The 18,199-nt window shown below is 32.0% G+C and overlaps 1 protein-coding gene and 2 long non-coding RNA genes across 3 annotated transcripts; 2 read left to right on the top strand and 1 right to left on the bottom strand.

The window, feature by feature from the left end:
- The first annotated feature begins 7,764 nt into the window (after positions 1 to 7,764).
- LOC131024958 (WRKY transcription factor 18-like) lies at positions 7,765 to 12,936 on the top strand. Its single transcript, XM_057954548.1, has 5 exons — positions 7,765 to 7,986; positions 8,079 to 8,138; positions 10,429 to 10,704; positions 10,957 to 11,073; positions 12,522 to 12,936. Exons 1-5 carry the CDS (start codon positions 7,921 to 7,923, stop codon positions 12,867 to 12,869), a joined length of 867 nt encoding a protein of 288 aa, XP_057810531.1. The 5' UTR covers positions 7,765 to 7,920; the 3' UTR covers positions 12,870 to 12,936.
- Positions 12,937 to 13,493: 557 nt separating this feature from the next.
- LOC131025018 (uncharacterized) lies at positions 13,494 to 14,512 on the bottom strand. Its single transcript, XR_009102059.1, has 2 exons — positions 14,337 to 14,512; positions 13,494 to 13,682 (listed from the first exon to the last, which is right to left on the bottom strand). It is a non-coding gene; the product is annotated as an uncharacterized LOC131025018 (long non-coding RNA).
- A 182-nt stretch (positions 14,513 to 14,694) lies between these two features.
- On the top strand, positions 14,695 to 17,738 carry LOC131025009 (uncharacterized). Its single transcript, XR_009102048.1, has 3 exons — positions 14,695 to 15,588; positions 15,956 to 17,205; positions 17,336 to 17,738. It is a non-coding gene; the product is annotated as an uncharacterized LOC131025009 (long non-coding RNA).
- Positions 17,739 to 18,199: the final 461 nt, after the last annotated feature.

Genomic DNA, 18,199 nt, shown 5'->3' with positions numbered 1-18,199 from the left:
TCCGATTTCTTAGGAAACGATCCTTTGTGACTCTCGTGTCACTTCGTCGTCAATAACCATCATTTTTAGAGTTTTTCTTCCTGGCAGATTCATGTATCTCTGGCATATGGATTTGGCTCTGAGCCTTTTTCATGAGTGGGGTATGAGCTGCGTCATTGGACAAGCCCATTGATTCGTATAATTACTATTAATTGCGCTTATACGAATTTTACCCACTACAAGAACAAAATAGAAAAAAAAATACAAAACAGTAAACACACTCTCACGTGAATTAGAGGGTGTTTGGCTGAGCTTATAAGCTCTTCAAAACAGCTTATAAGTTCCTTCAAAGTGTTTGGCAAAATAAGCTCCTAAAGAGCTTATAAGATGTAAAAATAAACTCCCCCAAAAATAAGTTCTTCAATCCAAACTTATTTTGTCATTATCTTATAAGCAACACTCATTTTACAAAAATAACTCAACTATAATTTTTTATTTTTATCATATATCATTCTAATTTAATATCTTTTTGATTCTCTCTCTCTAACTAAAAATTCTCTCTCTCTAACGAAAATTTTTCTCTCTAGCTTATAAGTTCAATTATTTAAACACTTTGACAATTTATAAACTCTTAAGAAACTATATCTTATAAGCTCGTGAAACATCTTATATAAACTATTGGTGCTTATAAGCTCTTTAAAATAAGTTTAACCAAACACCCTCTTAGTATAACGCGCTAAAGTGTTAAGTGTCTTGGCATAATCTTTTCGGGGTTAATTAATTGTAACGTTGCTACAACAATTATCATTTATTTTACAAGTTTAACACGACTTATTTTTCAAAGGTTACAATAATGTCATCCTCTTTTAATTTTTAATAAAATTTATATCCTTAAATATCTTTTAATTGGTATTACTCTAGATATATAAATTTTTCTGGTGATAAAAAAAGAGGTGGATGTTGATTTAATTTTCCACGAACTAAAGTATGTTTATGAATGTTTCAAATGTTGTATTTAAATTATAAAATTGGTGAAAATTCAACATGTTGTAAGGGCATTGTCATATAAATTCTTCTTTGAAGATAGTGATCAACTATGTAATGTCATGTCATTTGTTACAAAGTGGCTTTACAAACGCGCCTTCTTTTTCTAGTCAATTGTTGACTTCGTACTCAATTGAGATAGTTCATCACTTTTCCTATTATTGAGCCTCATAAAAAAATACATTAATTAATATGTATATGAAAATTATTTGGGTTGAATTATTTTCCATTGTATGGTTAAATAAAATTTATTATTATAATAATTTAGATGAAAATAAACTATATCAGCTCTCGATTTCCTTGCGACCGTGGCACCTAAGATAAATTATCAATTTCCTGTGAGATCGATCATTTGTTTATCACTGATTATGCCTGTTTTGGGTATATGAGATTTGCGGCGGCTTCGCAACTACCAATCGAGATTTCGACCAAATTTACAATTAATATGGCTAGCCAAATAATTAATGTGACATAATCAATGAGATAATAAAATGGCATTGTTTTTCCTTCCCAACAAAATGTCTGTAAATTACTCCAACATAAAAATGTGCCTGTCTGATTTTGGACACAAACTTAAAATTTTCCTAACAATGGTTGGATATTAAACTAATCTATTTTTGCTAAGGACTTGGATTCCTATCTAATTTAACTGTTGATTTTCCTATCTAATTTTCTTAAAATTTTGAGGTGGCCAAATTAATCGATGAATAAAACGACGTTGATTTTCACTGTCTTTTTCGATTAAAATTGCATACAATTAACAAAATTTAATTTAAATATGAGGGTATAAATACAAGCAGAGGCACAATTCTTTTATTTTCAAATTTTAGATTATCCGCCTGGCAATATCAAGCAATATCTATATAATGTTTTATAAATTATAGCCTACTCAAATCTAGAATTGATAATTTGAAAAGAGCTCGTAACTTTTTAATATATAAACTAATCTAATTTTGAACTTAATTAACACTACTCGACCCATTAATTAACTTATGAGCAAGCACGTAATTATAAATGATCAAACATAAAATCATGCAGTACGTAGTTTGATTTTTCGTTTATAAGAGTGTGCACTTTTTACCATTTTGGGACCTTCCACAAGAGTGTGCAATTTTCTTTTTTGGACATTTCTTTTACTAATAATCATGCACACTATGCGACAGAGGGAGTATCATTTTACTAATTAATTATTCTTATTTGTAATATCCAAATAATAAATTATATATACATATATTATATACTTTTCTAAGGAGAAAATTAAAAATATATATTTTGAGGAAAAGTATGAACATTTAAATTTAAATACTATATATTTAGAATAATAATTAAATTATTAAGCTCACAAACCTTTTTTGAACTAATTAAGCTCATAAACCTTAAACGCGTGTTATATTAATCAATCTCAAGTTTAACTTGATAATAATTACGTTAGGTTTGAATTAGAAAGTTTCGATTTTTCTCGACCTATACCTATACCTAAAATATGCATATGTGTCTATCCATTGATTATACTTAGTTAATAAGTAAACGCCACACGTTAATAAATGACTATTGACTTAGCATTTGATTTGTACAACGACCCATTGACTTCAACAATTTCCTCGACATTTCCCACATTCGTATAATACAAGATGCCTTCTAAGAAATAGTGTGCCCAAAACAAATAATTTCTAAATTTTATACACAATTGTCAATATAACCATAAAAACTACGGCTTAGATATCGACATTTATAATATATATATATATATATATATATATATATATATATATATATATATATATATATAGGAATGGGATCATGTAGATCCCAATGCTTATAATAGATCCGTAGATCCAAATCTAAACCACACATTTATGACATGTGGCGCATCAAGATGCATAAAGGCATTTCAAGGCAAAATCTGGAGAGGGGTAAAATTGGAATGTAATTTTCGGATTTAATAATTTAAAAAAATATATATTTTTTTAGATTTTCTCAAAATAGATATATTTTAGATGCATATAGTTTCACACAAAGATGCATAAAGTTTTCACATGAAATGCATGACTTTGAACAGAAAAATGCATTTGATTTTTACAGTTTTGGTATTTTCACCACCCCACCCCGCACCACCCCCCCCACCCCACCCCGCACCACCCCCCAACCCTCCCTATTACCACCCCCAAAATAGTCATGTTTCACATGCATACAAAATCAAATAAAAGTGCATAAAGATTTTACATAAAAATGCATTAAATTATACAAAAAATGAATTTCATTTTAATAAATCTGGTATTTTCGCCACCCCACCTCACCCCTGCCCCACCCCCCACCCCCACCCCACCCCCCACCCAATTTTTTTTTTTTTTTTTAAAAAACTGATTTTCTGACCCGCCACCCACCCCCCACGCCCCCCCCCCCCCAAATTTTTTTTTTCAAAACTGATTTTCTGATTGTTGAGTCGCTGACCCACCCACACCCCCCCCCCCCATTTTTTTTAAACTAATTTTCTGACCGCTAACCCCCCACCCACCCTCTAGCCCAAAAAAATTTTATATTTTTTTCAGAAAATGTAATGCATTTTTGTGTGAAAGTATATGCATTTCTGTGCGAAAGTATATGCATGTAAAACATGTAATTTTTTTTATGCATGTAAAAATCAGTTTTTCAAAAAAAAAAAATTTTTTTTGGGGGGTGGGGGGTCAGTGGTAAGAAAATTAGTTTTTGAGAAAATAAAAAAATATATAAAAAAAATGTTTTTGGTGGGTGGGTGGGGGGTAGGGGTGGGTCAGTGGTTTGAAAATCAGTTTTTAAAAAAATAATTTTTTTTTGGGGGGGGGGGGGTGGGGGGTGGGGCGGTGGGTGGGGGGGTAGGGGTAGGGGGTGGGGTTCAGGGGTGTGGGGGGTGGGGTTGGGGTGGGGTGGGGTGAAATCTTATGCATTTTTATATGAAACTTTATGCAATTTTATATGAAAGTTCATGCATTCTCGTATGAAACTTTATGCATCTAAAATATACCTATTTTGAGAAAATCTAATTTTTTTTTTTTAATTCCGAAAATTACATTCCAATTTTACCCCTCTCCAGATTTTGCCTTGAAATGTCTTGCCACGTGTCACCATCTTGATGCGCCACATGTCATAAATGTGTGGTCTAGATTTGGATCTACGGATCTTTTATAAGCATAGGGATCCACATGAACCCACATGAAAATCTAGACCACACATTTATGACATGTTGCGCATCAAGATGGTAACACGTGGCAAGGCATAATCTGGAGAGGGGTAAAATTGGAATGTAATTTTCGGATTTAATAATTAAAATATATATATATATATATATATTTTAGATTTTCTCAAAATAGATATATTTTAGATGCATATAGTTTCCCACGAAGATGCATAAAGTTTTCACATGAAATGCATGACTTTGAACAGAAAAATGCATTTGATTTTTACAGTTTTGGTATTTTCACCACCCCACCCCGCACCACCCCCCAACCCACCCCACACCACCCCCAACCCTCCCCATTACCACCCTCCAAAATAGTCATGTTTCACATGCATATAAAATCAAACAAAAGTGCATAAAGATTTTACATAAAAATGCATTAAATTATACAAAAAATGCATTTCATTTTAATAAATCTGGTATTTTCGCCACCCCACCCCTGCCCCACCCCCCACCCCCACCCAAAAATATTTTTTTTTTTAAAAACTGATTTTCTGACCACTGACCCCCCACCCTCCCAAATTTTTTTTTTCAAAACTGATTTTCTGATTGTTGAGTCGCTGACCCACACACCCACCCTCCCCCCCGCACCCCCCACCTACCCCCCCCCCCCAATTTTTTTTTATTTTTTTAAAAACTGATTTTCTGACCGCTAACCCCGCCCATCCTCCAGCCTAAAAAAATTATATTTTTTCAAAAAATGTAATGCATTTTTGTGTGAAAGTATATGCATTTTTGTGCGAAAGTATATGCATGTAAAACACGTAATTTTTTTTATGCATGTAAAAATCAGTTTTTCAAAAAAAAAAAAATTTGGGGGGTGGAGTGGGGGGTCAGTTGTCAGAAAATCAGTTTTTGAGAAAATAAAAAAATAAAAAAAATAAAAATTTTGGTGGGGGGGGGTGGGTGGGGGGTAGGGGTGGGTCAGTGGTCAGAAAATCAGTTTTTAAAAAAAAAAAAAAAAAAATTGGGGGGGGGGGGGTGGGGTGGGGTTCAGGGGTGTGGGGGGTGGGGTGAAATCTTATGCATTTTTATATGAAACTTTATGCATTTTTATATGAAAGTTCATGCATTCTCGTATGAAACTTTATGCATCTAAAATATACCTATTTTGAGAAAATCTAATTTTTTTTTTTTAATTCCGAAAATTACATTCCAATTTTACCCCTCTCCAGATTTTGCCTTGAAATGCCTTTATGCATCTTGATGCGCCACATGTTATAAATGTGTGGTCTATATTTGGATCTACGGATCTATTATAAGCATAGGGATCCACATGAACCCAACCCTATATATATATATATATATATATATATATATATAGGGGCGCGCTCCAGTGAGACCCCATAATTTTCGTGAAACACTAGGACAATGAATAAGACATATAATACTAATGAACAAAACGTATATCTAATGAACAAGATGTATATACTGTTGAAAAATAAAATTTAAAAAATTCGTAATGAATAAGACATATATACTGATGAACAGGGCCGTATATACTGATGAACAATGCAGTATATGTTGATGAATAACAAAATTTAAAATATTCTGCTCCCTCCAGGATTCGAACCCTGTGAAAAAAAATCACCCTCCATATACAATATCAGCCATAGGATTGATAAAATAAACGCACCAGATCGTGCCCTAGATCTCACTAAAATTAGGGGGTCTCATTGGAGCGGCCCCCTATATATATATATATATATATATATATATATATATATATATATATGGAGAGGTTCAAATAAGAACCACTAATAAAATAAGAACGGAGAACCATTTTAAGCCATTCGATCATCAAGATCTACGGTGGATGCATCATCTTGGTGGATGGATGCAGGTGCTGGGTTCGAATCCTGAAGGGAGCAAAAAAATTATTTTTTTCGGATGCATTAAATTTAATAGCGGATGCATTAATTTGTATAGCAGATGCAGTAATTTTATTGGTTCTTATGTTCTTACGATAATTGTGGTTCTCACTATAACCGCACCCTATATAGGGAGATATATATATATATATATATATATATATATATATATATAATAATTAAATCCTTTAAATAATGAGAGATTATTTAGTTATTTATTTATTTATTTATTTCTGACCATATGTTAATCTGTTTTTACATTTTGATAGTGAGCGCGATCGTGTGTGAAATGATGAGCCCACCATGTCTCATATTTCGACTCCATTATTGGTAAGTTGAACTTATATTATATAATAAATTGCATGTTAAAACTACTAACTATTTAGCTTTTGATGTGACATGCAAATAGTAGGAAAGAACATTAAGTCACTAAAATCCACTGTTTCTTAATTAACTGCTAATGCATGACCTTTCGTTTATGTTACAATTTTGACACAATATTTGAAATATCACACAACAATATCAATTAATTGTTAATGCATGACGTTCACTTATATATTTTGCAATTATAATACAATATTTTCGATTCATTTAATATTACGATTGACATGTTAACTTTTCTATGATTGAAAAAACAAAAAATAGGAGGTGTTGATTTTCAACAAAAAGGTCATGATTACACTATTGCAACATTTCAAATATTAAAATCGTAAAAATATGAAAGTTTGTGCATTAAGTAATAATTAATAATTAATCCTACATATAAAAAATGATTTGTATCCTGAAATTAACTGTCCTTTTTAGCGGTCGAGATGATACTAAATGAGGATCACATTTCAATACAAATAATTAAAGGAGGAAGTTTAAATTAGACATTTTATTTAAATTGAGAAGATGAGCATTCAAAGTTCTTAATGCATCATCATTCGTCAACATTTATGATGATGCAAAAGTTTAAATTTTACTCCCTCCGTCCTACCCCCATAGTCCACTTCACTTTTTCATACATATTAAGAAAATACAATAAATAGTGATTGAAAAATTCAAATAGTACTTGGAAAATACAAAATATATGTAATTATTCAATTGTGCCTTATGTATTCTATGTTTGACTATATTTAAATAAGGTTACTTTGATAAAAAAAAAAATTAGTGCTAATTTAATTTAGAAAGTGGACTATATTGTGGGACATCTAAAAAAGGAATAAGGGACTATAAATGTGGGACAAAGGGAGTATAAGGGATCAAATTTCATTTTTACTGGTGCAGTTATTTCACGAATACAATTACTTTATTTTTTTGAGAAAATGGTGACTTTATACATTTAATTAATGCAGTGATTTCACGCGAAAAAAAAAATAGTTCTAACCTTTACAAATTAACTACCCAATAGTTACAAATAAAAAAATGCACGACCAGGTTACTTTTGTATTTGCGCTTTAACAAATATAAGTACGATTATCAAATTAATTAAAAGAACACAATTCCTCATCGTCATAATTATTTCATTGATATGGTGAGTTAATTAGTACATAACATTTTATGAGTACGGACGAAAATGATAAATTGAGTACATTTTATGAGAACGAATGGAATATTATTTATCGATAGAGTACGGCATATAAGACAAATTCTAGAACAGCTACTTCAATTTTCAACCATGACTTTCTAGGCTTCATGAATTTCTTGTCAATTTCCTATGGCAAAATCAGACTTTCATGACATCTTCCTTGGTATATATATATATGTCGTCTACTCCACACAAGAACTCATTCCATTCATTTACTTCCAAATTAATCTTGCAAATTCCAAATGGAAAATAATTTGGAAGCCTCAACCCTTAGTATTGATCTCAACTCGAACCCTAATGAAGCTCCGGTATGAAGATTTTCATTTATTTTGAATCGTAAATTCAACTTAGATATTAATATATTATATATGCTTAAATATTAAACGCTTTCTTTATTCAGAAGTCGGGATTCGAAGAAACTAGTCTCCGAGAAATGAAGTCCCTTTTCAAAGACGCTCAGGTATATTTGTGTTTCGGATAATGTTTATAAAATGCCTTAATTAGGGCCTAATTATTAATTAAGCAAGGTTTAGGTAAGTTGATTAAGAGAGTGTTTGGTTGAGATTATAAGCTTTTTAAAATATTTTTTAAATTGTTTAAGAGTTTATATATGCTCCTTTAAAGTGTTTGCCAAAATCCTAACTTATTTTTTTTCATAATCTTATATGTAACAATCATTTTAGTTGTAGTTTAATTTCAAGTTCACATTCACCATTAATTTGGCTGCATAAACTCACTTTTTTTTTTTGTCTTTTTTTTGCCATTTTAATGATTTTCACCATTTTTTTTTTTGCTTAATGACTTCAGTTATCTTTTTGTGGTTATAAATCATTGTTTAACATTAATTTAGTTGTTAATAAAAAAAATAGATATGAATATTAGAATTGCTATAAAATTATGTGTTTTTTAAATCATTAATTGTTATTGTGATTTTACAAGCTATAAGCATGTAAATGAATTCTTAAAAAAAGAAATTCTGGGAAAGCAATATGCATATAGTTATCATAATTATTTAATACTCCATTAAATAATTTGTGTACTTAATCTTGTAGACTATTGATATAAAGCTTTTGAGTTTTTAGTTCATTCTTGTAGATTATTGATATAAGCTTTTGAGTTTTTAGTTAATTAATTGAAATTAAATATGATTAATTAATTTTCTCTTTGATGTAGCATAACCACATCAACTATGAACATGATTTCATGATGGGTAGGAGTGGTTCTATCTAAATGTGTAACAAGTGAAGTGAAGAATCATTGAGTTTTGATCCGCATCTAGACAAGGGACTTTATGCTAAAATTTGCATATAATTTTTTAAAACTTGGTTTCTTTTTTCTTTTTTAATTAGATTCATTGAACATACTGTTTGAGCCTCAAAATAAAATGCCGATTTTGTCACAGGAGGGATAATTTTTTTTTAAAAAGCGGGATAAATTTATTTAATTGCAAAGAGATGCCTCAACGCGTAATAGAATGATAGTGGCTGTCTCTCTCCTCCTTTTTCTCTCTAGATTCTCTTTGAAAAGTATCAATACTCCCTCTATCGCGCTAAAAGTGGCGAGCTATTTTATTGCACATAAAGAAAATGTGTAAAGTGGTTAAAAGTGGTAGAGCACGCCTACACTTTTTTATATATTAAATATTACTCTTTCTGTCCCATTACGAATGTCCCACTTCCATAATGAGACGTCTCATTACAAATGTCTTATTCTTTTTTTGGCAGTAAATTCTCTCTTTATACTTAATATTTAAATAATTTTCACCAATCCACTTTATCTACTTTCTACACATTTTTCAATCTTCGTGCCCAAAAATAATGGGACATTTGTAATGAAACGAAGAAATATCATTTATGAAACAAATCATTTATAATGAGACAGTCCAAAATAAAATACAAGCTATGTTTTAATGGGACAGAGGGAGTATTATAAGTTTTCCTTGATTTGTAATGTATAGATAAATGTTTGTAAGTATGAATTAACATGGAGCTGCAGCATATGAAATTGGTCCAAGTATAAGAAGAAAATCAAACTTTATTTCGTCCTATTTTTGCCTAGATACCCGCAATAATTTCAAAATACTCCAAATTTTCAAACCATACAAAGAAAATCGATGATTCCAATGTGAATGAATGACCTAACCGAAGTCAAATGTTCTGATTTTATATGTGATTTTATCTATTACTTCCTTCATTCATGAAATATTTTTTTTAGGTCGTTCATAAAAAGATTTTTTTACTTATTGTTGAATTATACCTCATTATTTATAAATACTTCATTTACCCTTATTTTTTATTTTTTCACCACTCTCATTTCACTTAATAACCTTTTTTTTTTCCACTTCCAGTACGTACACTCAACAACTTTTTTTCAAAACTAGTGTCACTTCCTCCTACAAAGTTCTTTGTCCATCTTAAGGTGCATTTTAATGAAAAAGAACGGATAATATATATATTTTTTCACATGTTTTTCATTCTTTTTATATAGTCTGTAAATTGGATATATAATATTTCTTACATGATTGATAAAAATTGGGGTATTTTATTTTCCCTTATTTTTACTTATGATAATATTATCATTGAGTATTAGTGTGATAATATTTTTTCAGAAGAATTATTGTGATAAACTACCTTAGAGAACATGGGACATAAAAAGATGGAGATGATAAAAATTTTCCTTTTCTTATCCCTCTCTTTCTCATGATATCATTACATTGGATGACAAGTTATAGAAAAATAATTTATTTGCAGGATGATGAACTGATCCAAGAATTGTGTCGTGTGAAATCCGAGAACAAGAAGCTGTCAAATATGCTGACAATTGTGAGCAGAAATTTGTCTGAATTTTTTAAGCAGATGCAGTACGAGGAGGAAGAGCTGTCAAGAACAAGGAAGAGGAAAGCCGACGACATTAATAATCAACATCTCCAAAATATTTCACCCACTCATTCTGCTGATTTGCCAAACGTGATTAAATCAAATATTTCAAGAGTTTATGTAAGAATTGATCCATCTGATGTCAGTCTGGTAAGAGCTCTCCTACTTAATTAATTTTTCATTATTATTATTATTATTATTATTATTATTATTATTATTATTATTATTATTATTATTATTATTATTATTATTATTATTATTATTATTATTATTATTATTATTATTATTATTATTATTATTATTATTATTATTATTATTATTATTATTATTATTATTATTCCTTTTTGTTTTGAGGGTGAAATAACAAGAAATTAAATTTGTTATTGATGAAATTATATATAGGTAGTGAAGGATGGATACCAGTGGAGAAAATATGGACAAAAGGTAACGAGGGATAATCCGTCGCCTAGAGCTTACTACAAGTGCTCCTTCGCCCCGGCTTGCCCCGCCAAGAAGAAGGTACAAACACTGACCCTATACATATATAGACGTGATATATTTTTAAAAGGCAGACGAAAATGAAAAAATGATATTTTTTCAAGCAAGTATGGAGTATTATATATAATAAATAGACTTATTTAATAGTGTAATAAATAAGATTGTCAAGTTTGATTGACCGGGCTAAAAATTAGAATAATATATTTTCTAAAGTAATTAAACTATGTAATATATTTACATTTTAAATTTAAGAATGATTTCTACCCTACCCCTAAATCTTTTTTGTAACTACTCCCTCCAATTATAATATACTTTCTAGACTTTTGCACACGCATTAATTAATAAAAATAATTTATACTTGAACGTTATCACTCATGAAACAATCATTATTTAATGAAAAATATAAATGAGGAGAGTTAATGAGAGCAACTCTAATATATAAATTCTAAAATTAACGTCATTTAGAATAATGATTTTTTTTTAGGAACATTTAGAATAATAATTAATAACTAAGAGTTTTGCGAATACTTGTATTATGAAGAGTGACAATTACATCTGAAACATAAAAAAAAAAATTAATTCTATAGTTGAGATTAATTTATCTAGATGGAGCAAAAATTTATCGGAGTTTAAATTTTGGAGGGGGGCGAAAATTTCACCACATTAACTGAATATGTTATTTGCGCATTACATGTAGCTTACTCATAGGTTTACATTGGTTTATTCGTTATTCTCATTTCTCACGAAATATAACATTCTCACTAGATCTCAATATATATATAGGTCAAGGTTCAATGAAGAAGGCCTAAATGTAAGAAAGAAGAGAGAAGTAATCTCATCCGTTGATCTTATCTAATCTAACGGACATGATTTGTTCACGCCATGTTCAACGGATTTTTTCGTTGAACATATATATGTTCAACGAAAAAATCCGTTGAACATATGGGGGCTCGAAACCCAAAACCCCCAAAAATATTGTATATGTTCACGAATGTTCAACGAAAAAATCCGTTGAACATGGCGTGAACAAATCATGTTCGTTAGATTATATAAGATCAACGGATGAGATTACTTCTCTCTTCTTTCTTACATTTAGGTCTTTTTCATTGAACCTAACCCTATATATATATATATATATATATATATATATATATATAAATCATGCATCAGGATCGGCCGACCGTACCATTTCCTTAGATAGCATCGTAGTATCCATGCATGCATCTTAATTTTGAGAATTGCATGCATTTATATAGTAATATTAATTATATCTGTAATTTAAATTGACATATGCAATTTTGTAGTTTGTGTTTAATATTAATTATAGTAATTAAGGATATTACAATACTACTTAAGAGAAATCTAATCTCCCCCTGTATATAAGTATTGAATTTTAGTTTTTGTAGGCTTTTAAAAGGTTTTAGGCCTATTAATTTTGAACCAAAATTAATCAGGTCGCCTATCTGTAGGTGCAAAGGAGTGTAGACGATTCAAGTATCTTAGTAGCAACATATGAGGGCCAACACCACCACCACAGCCGCCCCGCTCCAGCCGATGGCGGAGCTCCATCTCCATGTGGCGGCGCTACAACAGCTGGTGATGAGTACTGTAGCAAAAGTAGTCAAGGTGCAAGTGATGAAATCCATCAGTTTTTGGTTGAAAAAATGGCTTCTTCTTTGACAAGAAATCACAATTTCACAACAGCGTTGGCTGCAGCCATAACAGGAAGAATTTTGGACGAGGTTATATTGTCGGAAACAACTGCTGTTGTCGACGACACTAATAATATTTCTAATTCTATAGGTTTTTCAATGTAGACGTCTCAATCTCATTCTGGATTTGCTATGAAATTTTGGCTATTTATAGTAGAGGTAATGTTAACTATGTTATAAGTGTTTTCGGATACATAGCATCATTTCTATTGATACATATCACATATGCTGAGAATATAAGTTTATAGGTGTTCTCTTTGGTTGTAGTAAATTTATCATGAGAAAATGAGAGATAATCAAAATTTTACCCTTTAAATCATTCATTTATTTTCTCTCATTTCCTACTTGACCCTTACTCATTCCTCATTTTCACTACAAATGAGGGATAATATTAGCACACCATTTTTGTAGTGAAAGTGAGGAATGAGTAATGGTCAAGTAGGAAATGAGGGAAAAGAAAGAAATGATTCAAAGGGTGAAATTTTGTTTAACTCTCATTTTCCTATGATAAATTTACAACCAAAGAGAACGCACCCTAAATGAAAAAAATAAGGTGCAGAGTTGAAGGCTTAAAGCAAATATGAAATAGACTCTATGTTCGATTATTTGTTCTATTATTTTTATCTTCCACTTTGAACGTAGTATTAACCATAAGGAGACCTTTATTTTACATGTATAACTGATAAAATATATGATTGAATATTTTAAATCTTAATAGTATACTCGATAAACTCGAGAAAAAAAAACGTGAATTACTGCATAAAGGGCATTTGTCTTAGTTATAACTTTCCATAATCAGCGTTTGCAGCGGAAGACATAACTGAGATACATGTATGCAGACATATATCCTTTTTTAGCCTATTCTAAGTTCGACAAAAGCTCCACTCAGCAACACTTCATCGTCCATCACAGCTCAACCTGCACATTTAAAAATATATGCAGGGCTAAGTACAAAAGTACTTAGTGGGTCATTGCCAAAACTAATACATATAAGCTTAACATTTTATATACAAACCATAGCATCTGTAAGACATAGCAGCATTCTTTCAAATCCTGTACTTAAATAACATATTCATAATCATAGATAGCGTGTATGTGTTTTATCATTAATAATCATGTCAGAAAGCATCGTGTCGTGAGGAAGGCCTTCCTCAACGAGAGGGAGGCCTCCCTCAGCGGACACGGCATCGTACTGTTGTGGGAGGCCTCCCCCAACAGACGCTAGCATCGTACCGTTGAGGGAGGCCTCCCTCAACGGACGTTTTACCGGCCAACCCTCTCATTGACTCACGGTCGCGTTGTGTATACAAATCATGGCAGGATAGCTATCCTCTCAGAATTCAAAATCATTAGCATCATCACATAGATAATAATAATAAGCGTAAAATATTCAAGCGTGACAAAGCGTAAATCACTTAAGCGTAACAAGCGTAAATAATAAAGTGAAATAAAGCTTGACTCATTTAAACGTAATAAAGCATAACACATTTGGAGATCCAATTTGCATTTTAAAGCATAAAACTTGCATAGTTCTTCAATAGCATTTTTATTTTATGCGTAAGATATGCCCACCTGATAGCAAAGCTTTGCTAAGGTACTGTGACTCCTTGAGTAGCTCTTACTCTCGCGCTTGACCTTAATAATAAGAATATAAAATAAAACATTGCTCGAGAAAATTTCTCAATTCAATGAGAATGCGTAATTTAACTATGCATGACTTTCTTATTCAAGAATTATTATTCTAAAATAATAATCCAAGAATTTCTATTAATAACCCGCACTATAGGATTAAATAATAACATAAACTCGGCTTATGAGATCAGATTAATAATCTTAATTAATCCACTCATCTTTGATATACTAACCCGCTTACTAATTAAATAGATATGCTTTATGTAATCTATTAAGAGGAAGTAGCTAAATCCAATTAATCACTTAATAAATCTTGAACTAGTCTTTAATCGGATTCATAAAGGAAATACAAACAGCCCAATCACTTATAAGGGCCTACTTAAATGCAGCCCAATCTGAATTTAATAGAGAATCTCGGTCCAACATGAAAATAATTCAAGGCCCAAAGGTTCAGCCCATTTCCCCTCTCTACAATTAACGGTTCCAAATCATTCTCTTTTCAATTTCTCAATATCAAGCTCAACTCCCTCCCTTTGCATAAGAAATCGCCGCCGCCGCCGTTGAAGGATCGGCGAGCGGTCGGTTCTAGCCTTCGTCTCCAGCGAAGCAGGCCTGTTGCCGCCTCTGAGGCCGACGCCGTCCCCTTCGTCTCCAGTCTCTCTTACTGAAACTCACCACGAAATCCAGCCCTAGCTTCCCTCTGAACTCAGATAGGATGCCGCCGCTGCGGCCCTTCTCCGGCGAGACTGGCGTCCCGGCTGTTAGCGCCGCCAGCACACCTTCACCCCTAACTCCATTCCTCTCTCTTTCCATTCACCCCTCTCAATTCTCTCACTCTTTTCCCCCAAATCAAAATTGAGCCCTAACTCTCCTTTTGGTTTAGGCGGGTTCGCCACCGCCGTTGCTAAAGGACCGGCTAGGCGGCGGTCCTCTCCTTCTCTCCCTTGTTCTCGAAAATAGATTCACGCTCAAGCCCTAGCCTTTTCTCATCTCTCGGAATTTATCGCCGCCTCTGGCGGACGCCACCGCCCCTGAGCTTCTGACGAGGCTATAGGCGTCATCCCCTCCTCAGTTCTTTCCCCTTTCGAACTCAAGGGATGGGTCTTCTTTCGCCGTCTTCTGGGTTCCGGCAGAGAAGGATAGGCTCTGCTTTACTCAGATTCCGGCGAGGCAGCAAGGTTCGACTGAACAGGTACATCAATCTAGTCCCCTTCCATTTTTCTTCTGTTATAAGTTAACTTCTTAAATCTGCGTGAAGTCTTGGTTCTATATTACTATATATGCAAGGGATTAATGTGTTAGCATTTAATTTCTAGAGTCCAGTGGGAATCATAAACGCATAGGTAAATCTGTATTACTGAAACGTGACTTTGCTAAGTCCATTATGCATATATATCTCAATTCTTTATTCTGACTTTCTAAAACATAAGCATACTTGTTGGTGTGAATCATGTAACATCAACTAGAGTAAAATGAGATTAGCAATCACCTTGCGAATGTTTGTGCTTTTGGTTGATAGCTGAAAACAAATTGTGTATTTTGTTTGCTTAACAATGCAGGAGGAACTTAGGAAGAAACTATGACAACTTCCACAAGTTGTTGATGCGTAAAGAGAGAAGGATTTGGTGGGTGATATTATAAGGAGTGAAGTTGGTGGTTGTTACTCTCATGGGTTTGAAAGATGGTGCAGGCAGCATAGGGTATGGTGGAATGACCACCTACTTGTACTATGGTATGGTCTTGGTTAGACTATCACAGTCGTGACACTCTTCCAACCCAACCTTACTCAACTTTTTAATAAAATATTCATTTCTCTATCATTCACCTACACAATCCACAACCTAATATAATTTTCACTCCCAATGGTGATACCAACTCAACCTACATATTTCTTCTTTTCACTTTATTTTTAATTATCTAATATCTAAAATAAAATATAAATTAAAATTAAATATTTATTTATTATTTTTAACAAAATAAAATAAATATTTATTTTATTTTTTTAAAATTTGTAATCATATTATAATTAAACATTGTCATATATTATAATTGATACTTAACTCAATCAAAAATGAAGATTACAAGAATTAAACACATAACTAAAATTAAATAAAATGTGAAACTTAAAAATACAACTAGAAAATGCAAATCACATATTTAATTGTCGATGCCAAAAAATTATACAAAAATTAAGTTCTATTTATAGAGCTGAAAATAATATAAATTTTAATATAACTTTAATATATTTTTTATAAAAAAAAGTTATCATAAAAATTTATCTAAATAAAATTTAATCCACCAATTAAATATTGACACATGGCTTGTTGAGAAAAAAAAAGGGAGTATGGCGTGACCCGGGCGGCAGAGGCACCCGGTCACCCAAATTTGGTGACTTTTCAATTATTTTAATAAATTAAGGATTTTGTCGTATGCGGGTGATTCTCAATGAGAGTCACCGTTGGGAGTGGTCTTACAGGGGAAGGAAAGAAAAAAAAAAGCTTGCTTTTGTACTATGCATATTTTTCTTTTGATATTGTGTACATACCTAGTAATGTATAGATTGATAGTAAGTAGGGAAAAAAAAATGTGAGGAGGCAAATAAGGTCGTCAGTCTTGTATCAATCACGTATCTATAAAACTAACTTCGAATCTCTCTAATATTGCTTGTCTAAAAAAAATTGAGAGCAAATTAAGTCTAATTTAACTTGTGCTTCAATTCGGAATTTAATCCCAACTTCAAGTGAACTGTGAACCGCCGATTCAGGCTCGAAACCAACGATTTTCGACCTGTGGACATCACTAATATAAGGTGTTGGTTTCCTCAAAATTATAGTACTTGTTTCTTGCATTTAAGTTGTTATTCCTCCTATCTCTCTACCTTTTTTACTTGCTTATCTACTCACTTTTCACTGTTCATCCACTTCCTATGGCAACACCAGCGACAACAATTCCACTCCATATGGCAACGACAACGATAATAACGGCTGCAGCGGAAGCGCCGACAACAAAGGCGAAACTTCTCATAGCTTCCATAGTCATTATTAAATTTTTAATTGAAGCTACATCGGGTGTTCAGGTCAACGGACTCAACAACAATATGGCATTTTTCATATGGCTAATGCTCTAGGGAGTATCTCTCTTCTTGTCAAAACAAAAAAAAAAATCAATTTGTCTTGATTTTTTTCTATTGGAATATTGATTAACGATTTGCTAGTTTTCTTGTCTAAATAGGATAATTAGGGTACTTGATACTCGACTCAGAGCGAGTCGGATTACGATACTCGATATTTTAGACATATTTTGAATTTATTCTAAAAAATAAAATTTAGAGTATTATTATGATATTGATCTTGTTCTGTTTTCTTTTTTGGTTGTTCCATTGATCTTGTTCTGTTTCTATATTTGACAACGATTTTACACTACAAACAATATGACCCCACACATTTACACACTTTTACTACATTAAGCCTATGTTTGGTTGGGCTTTTTTAAGGCTTGGAAAGGGATTCACTTAAGTGAATCCATTGGTTAGTGTTTGGTTTAGACATTTGATTAACCATTACCCTTACCCAGGGTTAACCCAATCCATCAAATTGTTTCCCCTTAGAATAGGCTGGAAACAAAATCGTTTCTGCTCCATTCTTCATCATTTTCAAAACTTTTTTCTCCTTTCACACTTTCTCTCCCTTTCGCAACTTTTCTCTCTGGTTCCCCTCAGAATATTAATTATAGTAATTAAAGATATTACAATACTACTTAAGAGAAATCTAATCTCCCCCTGTATATAAGTATTGAATTTTAGT

This window comes from Salvia miltiorrhiza, chromosome 5 (assembly GCF_028751815.1).
Source record: "Salvia miltiorrhiza cultivar Shanhuang (shh) chromosome 5, IMPLAD_Smil_shh, whole genome shotgun sequence".
In the NCBI taxonomy this organism is placed as follows: domain Eukaryota; kingdom Viridiplantae; phylum Streptophyta; class Magnoliopsida; order Lamiales; family Lamiaceae; genus Salvia; species Salvia miltiorrhiza.
Note: the sequence above shows the minus strand (reverse complement) of the source record. Positions and strands in the feature narration are given on the sequence as shown.